Source organism: Rhopilema esculentum, chromosome 6, assembly GCF_057945365.1.
Source record: "Rhopilema esculentum isolate cy_ngs chromosome 6, ASM5794536v1, whole genome shotgun sequence".
NCBI lineage: Eukaryota > Metazoa > Cnidaria > Scyphozoa > Rhizostomeae > Rhizostomatidae > Rhopilema > Rhopilema esculentum.
Window position 1 is genome coordinate 3,045,776 of NC_142820.1, and position 23,005 is coordinate 3,068,780.

General features: G+C 35.4%; 3 protein-coding genes across 4 annotated transcripts; all 3 read left to right on the forward strand.

Annotated features, from left to right (window-relative positions):
- The first annotated feature begins 494 nt into the window (after nucleotides 1-494).
- On the forward strand, nucleotides 495-5,131 carry LOC135686206 (fibrinogen-like protein A). The gene is made up of 2 exons (XM_089108919.1): nucleotides 495-3,380; nucleotides 3,531-5,131. The coding sequence occupies exons 1-2, from the start codon at nucleotides 3,098-3,100 to the stop codon at nucleotides 4,115-4,117; spliced, it is 870 nt and encodes a 289-aa protein (XP_088965045.1). The 5' UTR covers nucleotides 495-3,097; the 3' UTR covers nucleotides 4,118-5,131.
- A 2,429-nt stretch (nucleotides 5,132-7,560) lies between these two features.
- On the forward strand, nucleotides 7,561-9,624 carry LOC135685989 (triokinase/FMN cyclase). Its single transcript, XM_065202117.2, has one exon. The coding sequence runs from the start codon at nucleotides 7,704-7,706 to the stop codon at nucleotides 9,423-9,425; it is 1,722 nt and encodes a 573-aa protein (XP_065058189.2). The 5' UTR covers nucleotides 7,561-7,703; the 3' UTR covers nucleotides 9,426-9,624.
- Nucleotides 9,625-13,867: 4,243 nt separating this feature from the next.
- On the forward strand, nucleotides 13,868-22,977 carry LOC135685992 (transmembrane protein 272). 2 transcript variants are annotated; one of them, XM_065202120.2, is made up of 5 exons: nucleotides 13,868-14,002; nucleotides 17,986-18,085; nucleotides 18,486-18,599; nucleotides 19,169-19,228; nucleotides 21,494-22,977. In XM_065202120.2, exons 1-5 carry the CDS (start codon nucleotides 14,000-14,002, stop codon nucleotides 21,892-21,894), a joined length of 678 nt encoding a protein of 225 aa, XP_065058192.2. In that variant the 5' UTR covers nucleotides 13,868-13,999; the 3' UTR covers nucleotides 21,895-22,977. The 2 variants fall into 2 exon arrangements, with proteins under 2 accessions (XP_065058192.2, XP_065058193.2); XM_065202121.2 differs by having other exon boundaries at nucleotides 13,891-14,002; nucleotides 17,989-18,085.
- The last annotated feature ends 28 nt before the right edge of the window (nucleotides 22,978-23,005 follow it).

The window sequence follows — 23,005 nt, forward strand, 5'->3', positions numbered from 1 at the left end:
ACAAGGGGGAAGGGGGTGTAATGGGTATTTAGTACATACGCTTAAGGAATTCCTAAACGTGAAATTTGAGCCTTGCAAGCTTGCTCATTCATTGTTCATATGGCAGAGATTTTAATGGGAAGTTTGTTGCATATTTTCATCCTATCTAAAATCTGCTCTGTTTGATGAAATTCTGATAAAAAACTATGTGAAAGGCTTTGCCTTTTAGAAAGCTAAATACAATAAGTTCAATGTTAAAGAACCTGTTTCGATGTGCTTCACGTGATTACATAAATTAGACAACTGCATGACAACTGTATATTATAACAAGGAATGGTCAGTATGGACAGCTCCCTGAATTCCCCTGGAAACTCTCAATTATTTGTATTATACCTTGAAACGGGAGTGGGGGGGGGGCAAAAAAGGATATAAGCATACGCAGTGTACGCAAAAGGGGGGATGTGCGAAAAGCGTACATGTGCGTACAAGGGGGGGAGGGAGGATCAAAAAGTGGCTCTCAAACTGCGTATGGATGACCCCGAGCTTAACACGATGAAAACCAAAGGAAAGACCATTTTTGGGGCGGAAATTAAAGGAGAATTGTCATATAGCGTTGAATAACTTAATATAACTTTAAGTAACAAAACATAACAAAACAAACATAACATAACATACATAACATAACATAACATAACATAACATAACATAACATAACATAACATAACATAACATAACATAACATAACATAACATAACATAACATAACATAACATAACATAACATAACATAACATAACATAACATAGCATAGCATAGCAGAACATAACATATAGCATAAAATATATCTTTCTTTGCTTTCTTTGCTTTTTGGCTATGCTTTTAGCAGTTTTTTAATGTTCTTCTGTACGGTCTGCAGAACCTTATTGTCATAAATTGTTATTCTGTTTGTTAGCTGGTTATGTCATTTTGATGTTACCGAAGGCGCCTTTTATTCACCACCGAGTTAATACATATTCTACTTACAGGTAGAGTATGGCTTGTAATATGAAGTGGTATTCACAAGCCACTTTGTACTTAATTAACTGCAATTGCACCATCTTGCTTGCCGAAAAACAACGTGTATCAGGATTTCGCAAAGCTCGTTTGCACACAACCAATCGACGATCTCAAAGGGTTAGATGATATTTATTGCCGGTGATTGAGAAACAGAACAATTTTGATGTTGATAGAATAATTTCTACATTCGTTTCAACTACGGTCTTCTTTACTTTGTTCCGTTAATTTTACACTTTCTTTGCCCATAGCAATTTTCTACCCTTTGCCTTTTAGAAATGCTATATACTAAAGTTATTGCCATTAAAACCCAAAAGTAATGCAAAACTGAAAAGAAAACTGTATTAAAGTGAGTATTCTGCTTTAATAGATTTATTATAGCCTGCAAAGAATATAAAGAAAGAAATGCTTTCTCTTGAATCTTTTTTCGGTTCACTCCAACCAACCGTGCATTTTCATAGATCACTATGAAATTTTTCTGATGACAAAAGATTATCTGTCCCTGCAATTAATGCTGTATTTTTCAAATTCCCTACTTGACGCTTTGGAACCCTGGGTGTTAATGCTGATGAATTGTTAAATATGAAGTGTCTGTTAACGAATATCTTTAGTTTTCTTTCTCCAAAAGCTTGCTGACGTATTTGTTTTTGCAAGAATAAATAATTGAGAAGTACCAAAAGGATTTCACCGAAAGTTGAGAGACCTTTAGAGACAGGGCTAAAGTCCTTGGTCTAAGAATTAGACCTGAAAGCGTGGAGAATGGGTAGATCATGGGTGTTGCAAATTGATGCTCGAAAGCAGAGTCAAGGGTTACCTCATCATTCCACGAGGTTTATAAACGAATACTGCTCTTTGCACCAAGCCCAGTAATTTTTGAAACCGTCGAAGATCTTTTCTTCAACTGAAACTTATTATGACAAATTTCAAATCAGCAATAAGCAAGAAGACTTGATCAACTTGCGGTTCTTTTGACTGAAAACACAGAAACAAAGAAGATCGACACAATATACTGAATCCAGAACTTTGCCTGTATAAATGCTCCAAGACAGAAATAAATTAGAATATAGACCTTTTTATTCCTGAAACATAAGTACTAACAATATACCACCTACAAATTTTGAAGCTGTCTTATGTATATGTACATAAGATCTACAGCATTTGCATAGTCAAAATTGATTTAAATATATTTCTATCAAAATTTGCCAATGCAAAGGGGAAACAACATTTGAATGAAACGTCCAGACCTTTTATTAAAGCTACATTTATCTTTAAGTAAACTACCAGCATTTGACGAGGATAAAGCAAACGAAAAAGCAAAATTTGAAATGAATTCTAGTCTTTTTTTGTTAAAGTAGCTTTGAACTTTAAATAAACACCAGCATTTGATAAAAAAACTTTCGCAAGAGAAACTCCAAGGCAAATAAAATTAAGAGTTTCAACTGCTGTGTTTTATTAGTTTTTCAAATATCAAATCACTTGGCTTTCCTGTTATTATGTAAATCTAAGTTTGTATAGTAGGAAGTTTTTGATCAAGATTTTTATCATAAATATGTAAATAGACGGCATCTTCCAGCTTTTTGCTTTGCAATCCGTACTATTGATGACCATAATAATTAGGCAACCACGACACTCACGCAATACCAGTTGTATTCAAAACCCTTATTCTGGGCCTCCAGTTATTCAGGTAATTAGAGAAAAGTCACCGTGAGTTAAGTCTGCAAGGGGTAGGAGGTTCGAATAATATTTTTAGGTATAAGATATTTGTAGATTTGCGCTTAGCAAATGTAACAGTGGATAGTAATTTCGGTCGATAGTAATAGTAAGTGTATTGTTTTAGCTATATCAATTTCGGTCAGTACCCGATCAATTAAAAACAAGCATCTGTTCCCGAAGTACAATTTCACATATAAACAATAAAGCACCCCCTGGAAGAGGAATTTTGCAAGGAACCTAGGAAACCCCTGGTTTGAATCAATAGCTTCTGTTGTTACTATTTAAGGTATCTAAAAGACTTTTCCAGCAGACAGCATTTACGTCTGCCAATGACAGGAAGCAACACAAACAACTATGCATTTCTATCTAAGCTTAATATGTGCATTGATCGATGCTGTAGCCTCCCAATTGAAAACCACAGGCAGCTTTTACAAGGCTGTAGGGCCGAGCAAAGGAATAGAAGTCGACAGTGGCAGCTTACTTCTTGACGAGGCCTTTTTCAAGTGCGATGGCAGTGATAGCTGCAAAACTGTTTTCAAAGCTAAGGAAAGTGATAAACTCAAATCAGCTGATTATAAACTGGAAGAAGCTCAAGTACAAACGTATGCTGCCGTTTATGAACAGGAACCGACGCTAGGTAAATTTTTTAACAATGCTCTACAAGCATACTTGCATTCTTCTTGTTTGTATTTGCAGATATTCCATTACCCTATAAATTATATGTATTAAAACAAATATTTGCAAATGGTCGTTTCGTTGGTTACAGTCTTTATTTTGTTATCATTAGTCTGCAGACAACTGTACATTGCTGGCGTTAGAGACAGCGGAATCTATCGACATAGAAACTTTTCTGTTTATTGCAACTTGCATAAAAAAGATGAATGGTGGGTAACGTTCCAGCGCAGAGTCGATGCTACACTCGATTTCAACCGAACTATTACCGATTACAAGAAAGGCTTTGGTGACCTCAACGGAAATTTCTGGCTTGGTTTAGACCAACTTCATTCACTGGCACCACGTGGCTCCAAAACTACTTTGAGAATAAAAGTAAAACATTCCAGCAGAGACAAATTTTTTGATGCCTACTATCAAGATTTCAGCATTACTGGCGAGGACGATAAGTATCGTTTGGCCATTGGTGCTTATCATGGAAATGCTGGCGACTCTCTGCGTTTTCATAATGATCAGGCATTCTCTACGTACAAGAAAACTGAATTCGGGGAACTAATAGGTGGATGGTGGGGCTTTGGTAGTGCTAACCTAAATGCACTTTATTCTGCAAAAGGATATAGCTCAAATTTCATGACCTGGTACGATTTGGTTGATGATTTTGGTGGAATAACGTACTCTGAAATGATGCTAACACAAGACTGAGTCACTGAAGTTAACCACTTTTGCATTTGTTGACGATTTATTTGCTTACGATTGGCTATAAATTTCCAACGGTTTTTCAAAATATTTTCAGAATTCTGCTAATTATAAGCATTTAACTGTAGCACTCTCGTTATCCTGTCTTGTATGCTAAATACCAATTATGTTTGACATGAATAACTCATCACACTATTGGTAAACGTGTCTGCTCTCAAATTGTGTTCGACTTTACTGTGGGGGGTGGGGGCGCAATATTTTTGCAATTGGCACGTACAAAATATGATATACAAGAAATTCTTAGTGAATTTTATTGTTTTTAGAAAGCCAAAGGCTCTGTTTCTGAAAATGACCCTCTATTCTAGAAAAGGGCTCGTTATCTTGATGAAAATGCATTTGCTTCCAATAATCACAAATTGCCAAGCTTTAGCTTAGATGAGATTTTAAAATCATTCCATCGACCTGTTTTAAAAGTGATATCGATTTCTAGGCTATTATCTGAAATTTATTTGCACAGCCTATCAACTGGTGATTTAGCCCTTCTTATACCTTTGTCATCTTTAATTTGGAAGAAATTGAGGACATATTTATCCAGAGTCAGGAAAACATTACGGTCGCACGGCCACTGACCGGAGGGAGGTCCACGAAAAACAATAGGAGCTCCTATGACACACCCAAGCCACGCCCACTTTCTATTGTTTTGTGAGGAAGGTTTGCCTTCTGGAATGTTTTTGTCTGGAGGAAGGTTAACAACTTTTCTGGACTCTGCGTTTATCCGAAAAAGGGAATCTGCATTAAGCGAAAACGAAAAGTTATATAAACATTTGCTTTTAAAACTGATGCAAATACCAATGCAACAAGAACTTGAACGAGTCAGTATGTTAACGTGATATCAAATTTCTATTGTTAGAATCATATATAGCGACCATTTGCATACCATATTTCGAATGGCTAATGTTTTTACTAGGACAATTAGAAAGTATGCCATTGCGGGGGTCATCTTGTGGCGAACATCTAGGAATTATCGTAAGCTTTTAGCTCAAGACTTTCGAACAAAGACGTAGGAACCGGGGGCACGTGCCCCCCCACTTTTGAAATTTCAGGTAAAATGCCCCTTTGCAGCTTACCGTGTTGCCCTTTTTTGTCAACTGCATAACCAAAAAATTGCCCTTGAAATGCCGAGGTGCAATACGAAATGAGCACAGAGAGCAGGGAATGGCCTTTGGGGCCATGATCTAAAATTTATCCATCTTCTTCTGCTTCTAGAAACATTAAAACAACTACCAATTCACAACCAAGGCTGAGGGTGGGGGGAAATTGCCTGAGGGCCTCAAGGCTTAGGGGCACGAAAAGTAATCAAATGCATTTTAGAAAACAGTTAGTAAGATACTTTACAAATATGCCTGAAAATACTACAGCGTTTAAAACGATTGCAAGAAAATGACTGCAAAAATATTCTGGAATGTATTTACAGCTAATCTAAAGAGAATGATCGCAAAGATTTTTCTGCTTGCTTTGCTCGCAAAGGTCCTCGTTCCATTTTGCAACAGGGCCTCCTAACCTCAGCGGCACAGCTCAAAACTAAGCCAGAAAAAGATGCTTTCCGCAGCAGCCTCTTTTTAACCTTTCCGGAATCGTTGTTGCTCCTTGATCAGGATTTTTGTCCTTATAGAATTTTTGTTAGGGTGCCTCTTTTACCGGGTGCCCCACTTTTATAATGCTTCAGACATCCTTGCTATCCAACTGCACGATCTCAAAAATGAAGAAGACTGACATAACTGAAACTAAAAAAGGTTTTAAGCAAAGCAGTTTTTCATACTATTCTTCAAAACTAGTCCAGCATTTTGATAAGAAATGAAATTTCAAAGATTCGTAGCTAGAAAATTGAGAGAGAGGCAAACATTACGGGTTTTACATCAGGGATCATCTTAGGCCTTCCGCTTCTCCAAAATGGACAGTTCTTAGTTAAATTTGGGTAATTCTAATTCAAGGAATATGCAGTTCTATTTTTTCAATTCTCTTTTTTTTACTTGGAAAGTTTAGAAAAATTATCACCATAGAATGATAAAACCACAACATAGCTAGAAACCAGTTTTTGTTCATGATAGAATTGTTCGCCTTAGAAGCTCCGTGATTTAATTCATGAATCCTCTTCGTCTCTCTTTCATCCTCATCATCTTCTGCATTGTTCGCTTCCTTGAAAAGCATCTAAACCATCTCTGTTCTCTTGCTTTCTGTGTTTCTTTTACTCGCCTTTCTTATCTTTTTAGCCATTCAGTACTGGCTAAAATGATAAAATGATAAATGATAAATGATAATGATAAATGATAAATGATAATGATAAATGATAAATGATAAAACTATAATTCATAGTCAAAGTGAGATAAAATTTGATAGCTTAAACATACCCAGGGTCACAACCAGAGGGGACAAGGGTGATTAAAGAGTTGAATTAATCAAACGTAACAAAAGTATGGCTGAAAATACTGAACTATTTTAAACGAAAGATAATGAATTTTTTCTTAGAACGACCCCTGTTTGAAATATCTACACGAGATAGTTTCACTACACGATCACGAGTACGTACCCATGTTGCAAGAATATCTTAGCTGACCTCTAAGATTCTTAGGAATACGATAACTCATCCAAACAACTCCAAAGATGAAATGAAGCGTTTTTACTTTAACAGATCCACTTACCCATAGGAATAGATGATATATAAAATGGGAGGGCCGCAGCCTCCTAATCAGGCCACCGTTGCCACATTTCAGGCTATTCTGTGACCATACTAAACCCCCATTTAAACGTTTAGCATCCACCACGTCCATGAACTTAGCTGAGTGGGGGCTTACAGAAATATTTTTCTGTCAAGCTTTTAAGTAGAATTCAGAATAAAGAGAGAGCTTTTAGATAAGTCTGCGAAATGTCAAACGAGCCCCACAAGTCATGTGGGGCTTAAATAAATATATTGATCAAAGACTCAATCATTGAAATCAGAAAAAAACAGTAGAGCTTGAAGGGGTAACCCGTTAAAATACCTAAACGAGAACCACGAAAATACCGAGGCTCACAAAATGTATCTAAGCAACTTCAATCTTGCCTCAATATAGCAACCGTAGTGGATTAAATTGATATGGACATTTCAATGAACGGACGACTAGCACCCCTCCCCCCAACCACCTACGAAGTCCGCTACGAAATGCTTCAACAATTTCAAACGATGTTTTGCTTTAATTTATGTCTCTTGGATTCTATGTATTGTAAATATCTAGTTCAGATTTAAGAGCATTTGCAACTAGAGCACTTGAACATTTGGGATGATGAATAAAACACCAGGCAACAGATAATGTTTTGGAAGAAGGGGGCCTCATTTATCTGCTTTCGTGCAATCAAAGATCTTTGGTGCAATGCTCTCGGCCCCTCGCACTGATCAGTGGCTCCTCGAAACAGCCAGCCTCGCTTTCGTTCCACTTCCTGGTTTTCGTTAACCACCATCTCTACTACCACAATCTGTGATTTCATTCTGCTATTGTACAAGTCAATGCACAAAATTTCGATTTGAACTATACCAGAAGTTAAACCTTGTAACACGATGGCAACGAATGCAACAAAGAAACTGATAAATGATCCATCAAACACTGTAAACGAAGCGCTAGAAGGGTTTGTTATGGTGAATCCAAATGTGGCACTAATTCAGGAACATAAAGTTGTAATAAGAAAAGATGTCAAGATGTTGCAGGAGGCAGGTAAGGTTTGCCTTATTTCTGGAGGTGGAAGTGGGCATGAGCCTGCACACGTGGGGTATATAGGTGAGGGTATGTTGACTGCAGTTGTATGTGGTGATGTATTTGCCTCACCTCCTTCATCAGCTGTTCTGGCTGCTATCAGAGCTTGTAACTCGACTGCCGGGGTTTTACTCATTGTCAAGAACTACACAGGAGATAGACTTCATTTTGGTAAAGCAGCAGAAAGAGCGAAAGCAGAGGGAATACGCGTTGAGATGGTTGTTGTTGGAGAAGACTGTGCATTAGCAAGTGACAACAAAAGTGCTGGAAGGAGAGGTTTATGTGGTATAGTTTTCATACACAAGATTGCTGGTGCTATGGCGGAATCTGGAAAAACACTTGATGATATAGTTAATGTCGTCAGTGAAGTAGCAAAGAACATGGGTACAATCAGCATAAGTTTGTCACCATGCAGTTTGCCAGGCCAGTCACCCAACTTTGAAATTTCATCTGATGGCATTGAATTTGGTCTTGGGATTCATGGTGAACCTGGTGTGAAAAAAATGAAACTGACTCCTGCAAAAGCAATTGTTAAAGAAATGGTTGACTATTTGCTCGGCAGTGAGTACATGCCAAAGCTTGATGGCAAGAATGTTGCTGTCATTTTGAACAATTTAGGTGGAACATCCAATTTAGAGATGAGTCTTGTGGCTGGAGAGGTTTTGAAATACTTACGGTCTATTGGCTTGTTTGTTGATCGGTTCTATGTTGGAGCATTCATGACATCATTAGAAATGGCAGGAGTGTCAATCACAGTGCTAGAATCTTCAAAGAGTACAGTTGCTTGGTTGGATGAGAAATGCAGCACTGCTTGGTGTCATAGTGGACATCTACCTGAACCTCATGAATGTTTTGTGGCAAACCCACTTGATGATAACCTTCTTAAGGAGGGGTCAGAAGTTCAATCATCTACTGGAAAATTGCTTTTTAGTTGCTTACAGAATGTCTGCACAAGGCTTCTTGAAAATGAGCAATACTTAAATGAATTGGATAGGGCTGCAGGTGATGGTGATTGTGGTACAACTCTTGCAAGAGGCTCAACAGTTATAATGGAACACTTAGGCAGTGTCCAGTCATCACTTTTACCATTGGATGACCCTTCAAAGCTAACCTTGTCACTTGCCACACTGCTTGAGAATTCAATGGGTGGCTCCTCTGGTGCAATTTTTAGCTTGTTTCTGACAGCATTGGCAAAAGGCTTGAAAGAACACAGTCAGGCAGCATTGACCCAAGCACTATCTCATGGCATTGAAACTGTAAAAGAATATGGTGGTGCAGTGGAGGGTGACAGAACACTGTTAGATGCACTTTGCCCTGCTATAAAGGCCTTTGGTGCTCAAGAAACTGCTGTGCAAGCAGCTAAGAGTGCTGCTGCAGCTGCGATGAAAGGTGCCCAGAATACAATACCTATGGCAGCCAATGCAGGAAGATCTAGCTATGTGTGCTCCACTAATTTGACAGTGCCAGATCCGGGAGCCATGGCTGTAGCCTTAGTGTTTGATGCAATAGCAAAAACAGTTTCAATGTAGCTTTTGATCTTTAACTAAGCTAAAATATGGATGCATATTATATTATACTTGTATGTGGAAATACATTAAAGTGAATTTATAGTGTTAACGATTTGTAACAGATTTATCTATTACTGATGATATTTTAAAACCTCTTTGTGATTCTATAAGACAAAAATGAATTGATTTATGTCAACAAGAGTTTCATATGATTGTTTGATTACTTCCCTTTATATCTTTGATTTGACTTGCCTTGACCTTGAAGATTATAGGTATTGATCTGGTCAAACCCAAGGCCTTATGATTATTATCAATGCATTCATACCTTCAAATTAATTTTCATGCTTGAAAGAGAAAGTTTTGTCTGCAGTTTCTCTTGTTTGAGAATGTTTCTCAATGTTGCTAACATACATGGAAGATTTTTCATTTCAAAAGCTAGAATTCCCTTAAAAGAGGATAAAATTGTCCACATGAAAAAGTATTATTATTAATGCAGAACGAGTTTCATTAATGCAAAGTTGATATGATTAATGCAGAACGAATTCCAATTTCAATGTCTGATAAGCAAATGCCTTTTGATTGAGAATCTTGACTGCTAAAAGTACCTTTTTGGCTTTCTTTTACTTCAGTTGAGAAAAATCCAAAATCCGTCTAGTATTATTATTAATGCAGAACAAATGTCATTAATGCAAAGTTGATATGATTAATGCAGAACGAATTTAAATTTCAATATCTGATAAGCAAATGCCTTTTGATTGAGAATCTTGACTGCTAAAAGTACCTTTTTGACTTTCTTTTTCTTCAGTTGAGAAAAATCCAAAATCCGTCTAGTATTATTATTAATGCAGAACGAATTTCATTAAATGCAAAGTTGATATGATTAATGCAGAACGAATTTAAATTTCAATGTCTGATAAGCAAATGCCTTTTGATTGAGAATCTTGACTGCTAAAAGTACCTTTTCGACTTTCTTTTTCTTCAGTCGAGAAAAATCCAAAATCCGTCTAGTATTATTATTAAAACAGAACGAATTTCATTGAATGCAAAGTTGATATGATTAATGCAGAACGAATTTAAATTTCAATGTCTGATAAGCAAATGCCTTTTGATTGAGAATCTTGACTGCTGAAAGCACCTTTTTGACTTTCTTTTTCTTCAGTCGAGAAAAATCCAAAATCCGTCTAGTATTATTATTAATGCAGAACAAATGTCATTAATGCAAAATTGATATGATTAATGCAGAATGAATTTAAATTTCAATGTCTGATAAGCAAATGCCTTTTGATTGAGAATCTTGACTGCTGAAAGCACCTTTTTGACTTTCTTTTTCTTCAGTCGAGAAAAATCCAAAATCCGTCTAGTATTATTATTAATACAGAACAAATGTCATTAATGCAAAATTGATATGATTAATGCAGAACGAATTTCAATTTCAATGTCTGATAAGCAAATGCCTTTTGATTGAGAATCTTGACTGCTGAAAGCACCTTTTTGACTTTCTTTTTCTTCAGTCGAGAAAAATTGAAAATCCGTCTAGTATTATTATTATTAATACAGAACGAATTTCATTAATGCAAAGTTGATATGATTAATGCAGAATGAATTTAAATTTCAATGTCTGATAAGCAAATGCCTTTTGATTGAGAATCTTGACTGCTGAAACCACCTTTTTGGCTTTCTTTTTATTCAGTTTAGAAAATTTAATGATTTGCTGTTTACTGAAAACCGTATAGTATTAGAAGTAAAACTCATCCCTAAAGTGAACAGTCACCTCGGTCTTGCCGATCTAAAACTACAATTAAAACCTGCGATTCTGCTATCGGGCAGCATTTATTTGAAAACCCAGATTGTGCAAAAAACTATAATGGCGTCATGTTTCTGATTATTGGTAAAGCCCGATCGTCGTTCCACCTAGCAGTTTTGGAATCTATCTACATAAGCACGAAAAAAACCGCTATTGTGTAGACAAAAGGAGTTCGTTCTCACCTTAGGACTCCGTTGATAACATTCTCAATAGGAAAGCGGCACTGATTGGTCAACCTCTACAGTCATGTGCTCGCGTTTCTGATTGGCCTATCTCAATCCTCAACTGGGTATATATATTTCCTAGCGTAGAGTTTTCGATCTATGTTCTGATGTTTCAAACTCTGAAGAGTGCCAGACAAAAAGCTTTAGTTTACTCAAATGTCTGCTTTTTTCAAAGCCATTTTCAAATTTTGTACGTCCAAAAGATTGTTTGAAATCCAAAATATGAAACTTCCACTTTTTAAGGGATTCTGTTACCTTCTGATTCAAGTCTTACTTACGGAACCTTTCTCCTGGTAAGCTTTATTTTGTGTTCCTCAAGGATCCTTTCCTAGACCACTTATATTCTCAAATGCAAAACAATGTGTCATAGGCCAAGCCAGATAATCAAAAAGGGATATGGGCTATTCCAAATATAAATATCTTCAGCAATATTTTGATTTTGATTTGAAAACAACAAATTCAATGGACTGAAACTATAAATTGAAAGTTTGAAATTTTAGAACAGGCAAGATCGATAGCGTTGATATGATTAATTCAGAACAAACTAAGGTCTCGAAGACAATTTTCTTGCTTTCCTGGTGAATGAGTTTTATTCATTATGGCTCTCATTTCTAACGAGTTCCTACCACGATGACTATTTTGGAACAACTCTTTTGAGCAATTTTGGAAAAATGTTAGAAGGCATCTCATTCATTAAATTAAATATTGTTTTTAATCTTCTTTCAATTTTTAGATGAAAATCCAATAACTTATAGAAAACGTTTCCAAACGTTAGATCATATTTTAAAAGTGTTAGCCACCATGTTTTACCTAAGCAAAAACTACAATCACTGCCAAAATTACTTTGCGCCCAACACTTTGCGCTATGTTTTTCTATCTTTCATTTGTTTTCCCGAATACTACTACTTCAAAAGCAGATGATTTACTGAATAAGGGGTAAATTCTTCAATGTTATCAAATCCTTTCAACAAAGGTTAAAAAGTATGCCAAGGTTAAAAATTACTTTAACCGATTTATGCTCTTGTCCTCTTGGAGTTTGGCCCTCTATCAAGTCCACTTCTGTTTGCTCTATTTTCAAATTACTTTGAAAAATCTATAGAAACTAGTCAGTTGGCATTAAACTCGGTAACATATAAACCAATACACACTATGGTACGCTGATGATCAAGTACATCTTGTAACATTTGCATAGCATCTCTAGCTACAACTTGACACAGTTGACTTTTATCTTTTGATGATTTAAGCAAATAAAATGTAAAACAAACACGAAGTATGGTAAGATTGGAAAGATTTAAAAAGAATGTAAGCAACATAAATATTTTCAGGAAATAGAGGACACAAAATTCGGGGCTGAAATGCACCTCTGCTAGAATTATCCTGATTTTTTTATTAAAAAAGGTCTTAATATCATGGAAGCTCGGTGGGAAACGGTGACTAAAACGACTGAGGGAAAAAAGGTGCAAGCTCGAGGACAGGTGCATTCGAAAGGCGATTTACAGCTTTCATTGTTCGTTCGAAACTGATATCCGTATTACGATCCACCGTAGAAATCTTGAATATGGGCTCAGGGGCCAAACTGCTGGGGGGGGTTATGGGGTGCTGCACCCCCCAATCTTCAAAAAAGCAGATTTTGTCGGGCAAATTTATGGCTGCCAGTTTATCGGTCGGGCAAATCTGGAAATTTTGTTTAGGTCGCACATTTATTGCTACTTTTTTTCCCAGCTTGGTTTTTGAATTAATGGTCTTTTTACCTCATTTTTTTTTCAATCTCCGCCCAGCTGGGAAAACAAAACAGAAACGAGGCAAACAGCAGCAACATAATTACATTTCTGTCTTTCACCTCGAGATCGACGTGCACATGTTTATCTTCGCCCCGAAATGCGGAAGTAGAGTCTGAAGTATTGATCGACATCGAAAGTATAGACAGAGAGAAAAGTGTGTTTGATGCAAGAGGGAAATGAGCCCAGGGCATGCTCTCCCCACTTTTTTGCAAAAAATAAAGCTTTCTTCAAAATATTTTGTTATGTTTGCTAAATTTTCCCTTGACCGCCCCCCCCCCCCCGTTTTCCATCTTGCGTCGGAGCCCATGGAACACTGACCATTTTTGAAGCATAAAAAAGTTGGGGATCTAAAAAATGGGTCTAAAAAGATTTTTAGCTGACACTTATGTGTCTGTTTAATTTTTTCATACTTTTAGATGAATCTTTATAATTGCGGATGGAACTCCCCGTATAAAAAAAGTTCAAGTGGTGCAAACCAAAGTAAACGAATATCCATTAGACTCCGACAAGCTATGACTAAAATTGTTACTTGCTTTGACTGATGGAACACATGCAATTTCTGTTAAACTAATATTTCTTCAGGGGAGAAGGGTTTTGTTTTCGTAATTTGGGTAAAATACTATCGTTAAAACAGGAACACTTCTTCATGACGTCATTAGATAAATTTTCAAGACGTTGCTGTTGCTGTGTACAATCAGAAAAGCAGGGTTCTTTGTCGTGTTTACATTGTCAACAAAACAGCAATGAAGGTTTTTTTCAAGTGATAGAGACATATTGTTAAAAAATATGGTATGTTTTTGTTTTGGTGTCACATTTTTTTGTATAATCCAACAGAGATTATTCTTAATACATATTGTAATAGATGCACTTAGCTAGGCCAGATACCTGCCATCACTGTTAGGCCACTTTGACTTTCTGTCCTCTCACGTTACAAGGAGGCATCTCTTCCATGCCTGCTTTCAGCTGTATGCCTAAAAATGAAAATTGGATGTAACAAAACACAAAACGAAGTTGCAGTGGGAAGCATCTTCTGTTAAAAATAGTTAGATTGACTTAAGAACTTGAATTGCCCTAGTATATGCAATTTTTAAAGCATAACTTCTGGTGATGAAATTTGATATATGATTATCAAGCATGCAATAAATCTTCCATCTAAAAGCTTTCACACTTTTGATCTTGCTAATGCATGTCAGTATTTGAGAATATGCTCAAAGTCTTTATATGGAAAGCATGGCATTTGGATGCTCAAGATTTTTAATGTGAATGAAAACTTGACATTACTACAATATTTACTCAAAAATCAAATTCAATGTGTGTTTAAAAATCCTAGTGTCAGGATGCAAAAAATTACTTGTTGCAATCCAAGTGATAAAAAAGCCACAAAAAATAATATGCATAGAAACTTGTTACATTGAAACCATGTGTGGACTATGTGTGGTCTTATCACAATAAAGAGTTTAGTCTGGTCCATCTTGAGTGCTAATGCTTTAACTGAACTCCTGGACGCTGATCCTTACCTAAATCCTAACCTTAGGTATGAGTGAATGTTCACTATATTATGTTAGTGCATTGGCTCTTCCATATTGCTAGGGCTGCACTAGAGATCTTAAGCTAGGGGGCTTTTTGTTGAGAGGATCAATTTCCCTGATTAAAACTTCTGGTATTAACCATTTACGGTTTCTACCAGTTAGTTTAATTTTATTCCAATAACGGAATCTGTGCTGTTGAGAGGCTGGCCTTTTTCAGGGTGGGGGTGTGGTCGTGAACTATGAATTGTCCTGATTAAAAAAATTTTCCAGAAATTCATTAATTGTTGACAAATATCTCTGCAAAACATTTGTTTAACTTTCAATCTACGGCAGATAGCTTGCAAAATCTATTAGCATGATAAAAACAGATGGTGTAGTAAGATCTGTTTATCAGAACACCTACAGGGTATGGTTATTACTTGAGGTGACACCATGGTTGACATGGAAGGAAAGGAAAATTTTCAAATTTTGATGCTTAAAGCTTAGAGGAAACTACACTCTTTGCAGCAATTTTTACAAATGAATATCCACAGGCTGAAAGCTATTTGATGGTTTTGATTTATTTTTGGCTTATGCAACAAAACTGGTTTTGAATTTTCTTCAGATCAGGACAAAGTCTCTCAGTGTTGTCGGGATAAAGTCTTGAATCAGGACTATATGGGATGAAATCAAGAAGGCTGGAAGCTAATATTTAATGATGATGTCTCGTGAAAATTTAATAGATTTTTTCAAGGGTTTCTTTTCAAAAAGAACCACTTGTTTGTTACCTTGGTAGGATCAATACTATCAAACAGTATCCTTCTCACTAACCAACAAAAATTAGTTCTTTATTCTCCTAATTGTACTGAAACTTCTTGTGCAGATAAGATTCCACAACTTGTACAATTTTGCCATGGTCTTAGAAATATAAGGTTGATGTGCTTCATCAAAAGCCAGGTAACCAGCAGCTCTAGTTGTCAAATGACACCTCTTTCCATCTTGGAAATCATTTCTAGCATGAAAAAATTCTGGAGCTCAGTGTGTATTGCAGTTGATGATTCTTCCAATAACTGTAGGGAAATTGGACAAAAGGCAAACATTTATCGGAGAAGGACAAAAGACACACTCAAATCTTGAGGTTATCAACGCTTAGTTTTGTTTATCTTGGGGGATTATAATATGTAACCAAAGAAGCAACCACAACTGCATGATTCTATAATGATTTTCAGATGTGAAGGTCCAAGAATTACCTAAAACTTTTCTTATACAGAACAAATTTTACCAGAAAATTAGTACACATCCTCACCACCCTTCTGTCACAATGGTCTTAAAAGGAATGTCTATCTATCCATTGGTGCTTAGACCGTTAAAATTTGGCATATATTGAATGTAAGAAGATGATAAGGAAAAAAGTTCAAAAATTTGAATTTAAATAAATAAAGATCGACTGATAAGCCACCAAGATTAACATCAATGACCTTTGTATCGCAATGTAAATTGGAAAAACTGCTCTTTTGCCGACTTCAGGGGGTTTTGCAATTTGCAGAATGAATGTGATTTTTTTACTTGATTTGCAGACTGTAATTTGGCTAGAGGAGGGGGGGGGGGCATTGGTCCCCAAAGCAGAAACTCAAAACACTTACAAACCTATGGCTTGTAATAAACCTTGAATTTTGGTTTTTGCAGAAATTTACTTGGATAGTTGATAAACAGACGAATGCAAGGGCTTTGGTGATGTTAGAAATAAAAATACTTTGATATAACAAAAGCTTTAAGGGGCTGGTTACTGTAATTATCAAATATTTCACAATATCTTGCTCCCAACTACATGGCAGGCACGTGTCCTATAATTCTGACTTAACTGGGAGACAGTTTATAAATCATAGAGCCAGGTCATAAAAATGCTTTTCCAAATTATCACCCTTCTCCTAACATTTTATCATCGAATTTAGACAAAATACAAAATCGTTCCTTCCAAAAAGTGGCTCTATAATACGTCTCCTCCAGTCCCCCCCCCCCTATGGCACAGCTACTGTCAAAACCTACTTTTCTCCTAATATTTAAACAGTATTTTTACAAATGTTTACCAGTCTGGCTGCAAAGCCTTTAATTGGGAAGACAGTGTGCAGTTTTGCAAAGTCACACAACCGTCATTTGCCCAGCATTGAATCTTAGATGAAATTTTGACAAGTTGAGACTGTGCAGTTCAGTCTAAGCTGAGAATGTGTTCCAAGTGTAAAAAAATATATTCTGGTGTACATTTATGTTACAAATAATTTTTTATAAATTTTTTTCTTCCTATTTGATTGCCATGCATTAAAAAGTTGAAACCCTTTCATGTTTTGATTAGACTGATCTCAGGAAGTTGCCATGCAACTTGGTCATTATGATTAGATTGATCCCTATGTTGCATTTACACTGCTTAACCATATCACTTCTGTATAATTCATACAGATTGATGTTTTACATTGAATTCCGGAATGTTTATGAAATGCAAAAAAATTTAGCCGACAGAATGCCCATCCCAACCAAAATTTCCCCAGTGAGCTTTTCTATGTTCAAATCTGACAGAATTATCTTTCATTCTGAAAAGACACACAAATATCCAAGGGTTGATGGTAATAACTCCTCCTAAAGAAAAATCTACCTACAAGGAAAAGCTAAGAAATAATATTTCTGGCCCTCGGGAAATTTCAGGCTTTTGGAAATAAATTGCTCACAAAAGTATACCACAACTCTTGCCATATATCTTGAACAAGAACAATGTCTAAACAGGGTTTATTTTTCCTGCAGCCATGACCAATTTGTTCAGTGTTAAAATTGTGCAGTGATAAACTAAACTTTGTGCACTGATAAAAATATAGAAATGGATTTGGTAGTGAAAAAGGAAGATGGAGCAACTACCAGTAGACATATAAAGCTTATAAAAGAGCCTTTAAATATTAAAAATGAAACATAACAGGAACAATGACCATAATCTATAGAATCTATCTAACAAATTTTCGAATTCAGTATCTAGAAGTTATTTAGTTTGTTTTGTTCTTCTTCTTCTCCTTTGAGATCTCTGTTCTAGAAAATTTGTTTAAACTCAAAACATTTTTTCCTTGTCAAAATTTCGACCAGGATTGGTGGACGAGGATTTGAGATTCGATAGATGTGGTCATAAACATTCTCAACAGGCAACAACTAAATTTTCAAAAATTTTGAAAATATGCAGCGATAAAAATTCCTTAAAATTAACCATGTTTTGAATTTTTTGTGTAGCAGCAATCATTTAACACAGCAGTGACCATCCAAAATGCAAACACAGATGAAGAGGAACCACCTCCTAGCTATGACTCTGTGGTGGCGTCGGCTGGAACAGGTACTGTTGTCTATGATTCTCTTCTTTGTCTCACTCTTGGGCTTTTCTTAAAGAATATTTTTGTCACCTTTAAAATGAATCTGAAAGTGCAATCATACCAGTGGTGATTATTGCTCTCAGAAAATTTTTCAAGTTGAAGTATTATATGCTCTACTTCTAAAAATTGCTATCAAACTATCAAACGTTGCTATCAAATCTGCCAAAGTTCTTATTGGTTAATTTGTTAAGTCTGTTAGCAATCATACTCAAAGAACTTTTCAATTAATAAAAATAGAAATATCAATTTATATTTAAGCACTTCTTATTTTGTTGCAAGCTTCTACAATTTTTTGCTATATGAATATTAACTTCTCAATCAGAAATCCTATCAAAATTAATTTGAGTATTCATTTTATTACAGGGGAGCCACCCCCATCATATCAAAGTATTTTTGGAGAAATGCAAAGGACAAGAAAGGAATCAAATGGTTTTTTAGACTTTCTGAAAAATTTGGCAATTCTTCTTTTTAGTACCTGTAAGTATTAGAATTATCTTAAATTTATTCATAGAAATAAGTAATTTTTATTTAGCCCAGTATTTTTAAAAATAAAAAAACGCCTTCTTTCTAGTAAAATGAAGAAAACATATTCTAATGAGTTTAAGACTAAAATGTACCTGCTGGAATTCTCAGGTAACCCAGAGTTGAATACTAATTGGGGTTTTGATAAACCTCTAAAGCACACATTAAAAAGATACTTTTTTGAAGGAAAGCACCCCTAAAACTTCCATTATTTTCATGCAGATAGTATTGAATGATAGGAAAATTAGTGCTTTTCTTAAAGATCAGCTTTTTCAGTATAAAGGTAATGGCAGCATTAAATCATCTTTAATGTAATTGAATTTTTTTCCTGGAGTTTTATTATTCTTTGTTTTAATTTATGAATGCAAAGTCAAGTATGCTTTTTCAGTCTTGTGTCTGACATCTCAAGTTTTAATTTTTGCAGTTATTATCCAAGCTCTGGCTCTTAAATGTATTGATCATTAAATACATAAAACAGTATTTGTGACTATTTTTTGATTGCATCAAATCATTTGATTTTACAGTGGGATGCATAATTGGTCTTGCCGTCTTGGTTTCAATTCCAATAACCTGCATTGTCTTGGGTAAGTTAATCTTTATTTCACTTGGTAGCATCCACATGTTCCAATACTTCTGTTTTTAAAAACACCCCTTCTTTTTACCCCTCTGACCCCTTCAAATGAATATCTTTTTGATAATATTTAAGGGTAAAATGTCCCACTTATTGGAAAAAATTTGAACACACCTTGCAATTACCAATTATAAAGCAATTGCATTTTGTTGTAAGCTGGATATTTTCTTGAATGTTATGTACCAAAAACACCCCCTTCTTTAACACCCCATATTTTAGACACCATTTGCCCTTGTATGAATACCCCCAACAAATAAAATGAAACATTTTATGTAGGGCTTGGCAACCTATGTCCCGCAGCCAGAGTCCGGCCCGAAAGAGAATTTTTCTGGCCCGGGAGATGATAAAATCATATCATAATTTGTTGGGTGGAATGATTTTGACAGTTTCACCCAACAAATTATGTTGCAACAATTTCTTCAAACCCTGATTTACATCTTTTTAAATTTTGGTTGTTTTTTTTAATTTTCCCTTCTACGACTGTAATATTCTTTTCTTGTAAACCCAGACTAGCCAGTTGCAAATTACCTATGTAATAGAAGGGTTTGTAATTGTAGTGTCATTGAATTGAAGTCAAAAGTTTTCATAATTATTATTTCTAAAACCCAAGGAAAACTGTCTGTACGTTTAAGAGCTAACCATAGGCTTTAAAACAAATCTCTGCAATGCTAAAAGAAAGTCAGAGAAATATGCCACCTTCAAATCTGACTTAAAACATCAGTTTAAATCAGTTTCATTTGTCAATCTTTCCATCAGTTCACTTGGTATCTTTGGCAACCCCTGCAGCTCTTTCATCGACATGTGTGACTCTCTGTCCGTTGTTCATCAACAGAAACACTATCTCATCTCCAAACTTTCAAGCATCTCCATTCGCACCACATACTCTATATCCTGCTGTAGAAACAAAACTTGGACTAATACAGAGCTACTCCCCTTTAAACATTTTTTTCTTTTCTCATTACTCTGATTGTAATAGTTTTATTTTGTGAAAACAGACTAGCCAGTTTCAAATTACCTATGTAATAGTGAGATTTGTAATTGTAGTTTTAACTGAAAATCAAAATAAAAAGTTTCTATTAACAAGAGCCAAACAAACTTTTTCATTTTTTTCATAATTTCTTTTTTTGAGATTGTAATAGTGTTTTACTTTGTTAACCCAGGCTATCCGATTGCAAGTTACCTTTGTAATAGTGAAATTGGTAATTGTATTTTTGCCCTTTGTAAAGTTGCCCACCTCTGAATTTTTATAAAACACACAGATGTTTTTTTGAAGTGATACAGTGTATCAGGTGGGACGATTGGTGATATTTTAGAGACATTATTTATCAATGTCAGTCTTCAGATTTTTTATCTAGTATATGTGATGTATATCAGTATATTAGGATGTTAGCACTATTTGGTGCCACTTGTATCACTCCACTTAATTTGCAGAAAAAGGATAAAAAAACCTTTTGTTTCAAAACCCTTTGTTGTGTTTTAAAAATTCTTACTGATGAGGCTGCCGGAGAGCAGCGACAATGCTAAGAACAAATTATGATCATGTTTGCTTGTTTTTAACATTATGATCGTAAAACACACGGGATCTCGTCAAATCATTGGCTCAAAATACCAGTGACCGAAAACAGGATAATAAAGCCAATTTTTCAAAACCTTTGACTTTGAAATGATTTTTCTAAGCTGTATAGCTCCTGTTTATTGGCAACTATGTTAATGTCCTTTTATCAACATTGTATTTTTCCAAACACTTTTCAGACAAAAAGAATTCTTGGTTACAAGTCACGTAAATCGACACCCATATGTAGAAAGCAGAAGTTTTCAAGGAACTTATGCTACTAAAGGCAAAAACGTGAAGAATATTTTCAATTTTGAATATTCTTACACTGCAGACGATTGAGAATTAAAAACTCATTCCATTCAGTTCCAGTCTAACTCGCTCCAGTTATGATATTGTCAACGTGTTTAATTGAGTAGTTTCTGCTTTTCTTGCGAATTTGAAAGGTTTTCTTGCGCCTTGCGCTTGAGCTTTTTTGTCAATCAACTATTGGCCAATCAGTAAGTGTGGTAAAACTGACACATCCATTGATTGGCTGATATGGATTGCAATATTGCTTATTTAGTTTCTATAAATGTTAATGGAGATGTACTTGAAATTCATGATTTTCAATGGCCGCCAACAATAACATGCAGTCTAGACTGATTTTACCCTATTTCGTTACAGGTGTACAGTTCAGGTATGAGTGTCCAATTCAGCCAAAGATCCCGTTGTTCTTGATTGTTTTTGGAGCTTTTGGGGTTTTGCGAAACTTGAGCATGATCTTCAACAGTGGAAAGAAAAGATTTACAAATGAGCAGGAAAACCAAGAAAGGGAAGATGCAAAAAAATCCTCTTTTGAAGGCTTAATTGACTGTTTTTTGATCGCATGGTTTATCTGCGGAAATGTTTGGGTTTACCGAAACTATAAACCAGACTACAATAACGTGAACAGTGACAAATATTGCCACCCAACCCTTTATCTATTCGCTTTTTGGCTAAACACAGCAATTTACATTGTCATCGGCACTTCTTGTTGCTGCTTTTGCTGTGTCGCTTGTTTGGTGGCTATGTTCGACGAAAGCTAAATCCAAGGAGAAATAGCCTGCTCACAGTTTGAAATCATCGCATCAAAATACACGAAGATGATTCTGTTAATCAAGAGCGTTAATCGTTTGTTTAATAGCTAAACTTTTTATTATTTCTTGTTAAAAAACTCAAATTATAAAACTCAAAAGGATAGAAATTCAAAGCTGTAACTAGATACTTGTCTAGTAAAACAGAAGTTAGATGACCTAATTAATGAACTTTTAGATAAGAATTTTTCAAGATCCGTGGCAAATATTGCCTTTACCTTTTTTCTAAAGCATTAGCGTTAACGACTAGAATATGCATATTTGCTTGAAAGAGAACAGAAAAAGAACAGAGAGGAAGAGTGCACACCTTATCTTTCGAGTCGTGTCTCTTTCCCTCTCCGTATCATACGACGTAACGTTTAATATTGATATCTACATTTAGTTGTGTATTTCAATTTTTATGTCAAGGGGCAGAATTTCCAAAACTGAGGCTGAGCTACTGTAAAATGTAGTTTTGAACATCGTTTTATCTCAAAAACGAGGATTTCTAGCCATGTGTGGGTGCTTTTCGGAGAATATTCAAACTTGGCGACAATGAAGGTCGTCTCACTCACTTTTTTGGCAAATGAGGCCTAAACACCTCCCTAGAGCGAAAAAGCTAGCAATCGCACTGCTTACACCCTATTAATTTGAGCCTCAAATTTAAATAACAAATTAAGAAAAATCTAGCCTCAGATTTTCGAAAAAATTAAGAACAGTCAGCCTGAACTTAAATTTATTGGTTCTTATTTAAAAAAAGAGACGAAATTCGGTTTTTGTTTCTAAAAGTATTTTTCTTTATTCTAAAGAAGTTTCATGTCTAAAAAATTCCATCATGGCGTTGCGAACTCTGAGATGCTCAATTTAACAAAATTTCCGCCCCTGCTTTCTGATCACACCGTTTGTGGCTCCAGCTAAGTTTATGCCCGTAGAATGCAATATCCACATTCAAATATAGATGTTAATTAATAGATGAAGTGTAAAAGACGTATTATATACTTTCCTTTGCAATTTAATAGAGTTTAAAAGAGAGTAAATCTTATAGTCTGTCTTTGATTTATGTGATTATGTCAATAATTGATAT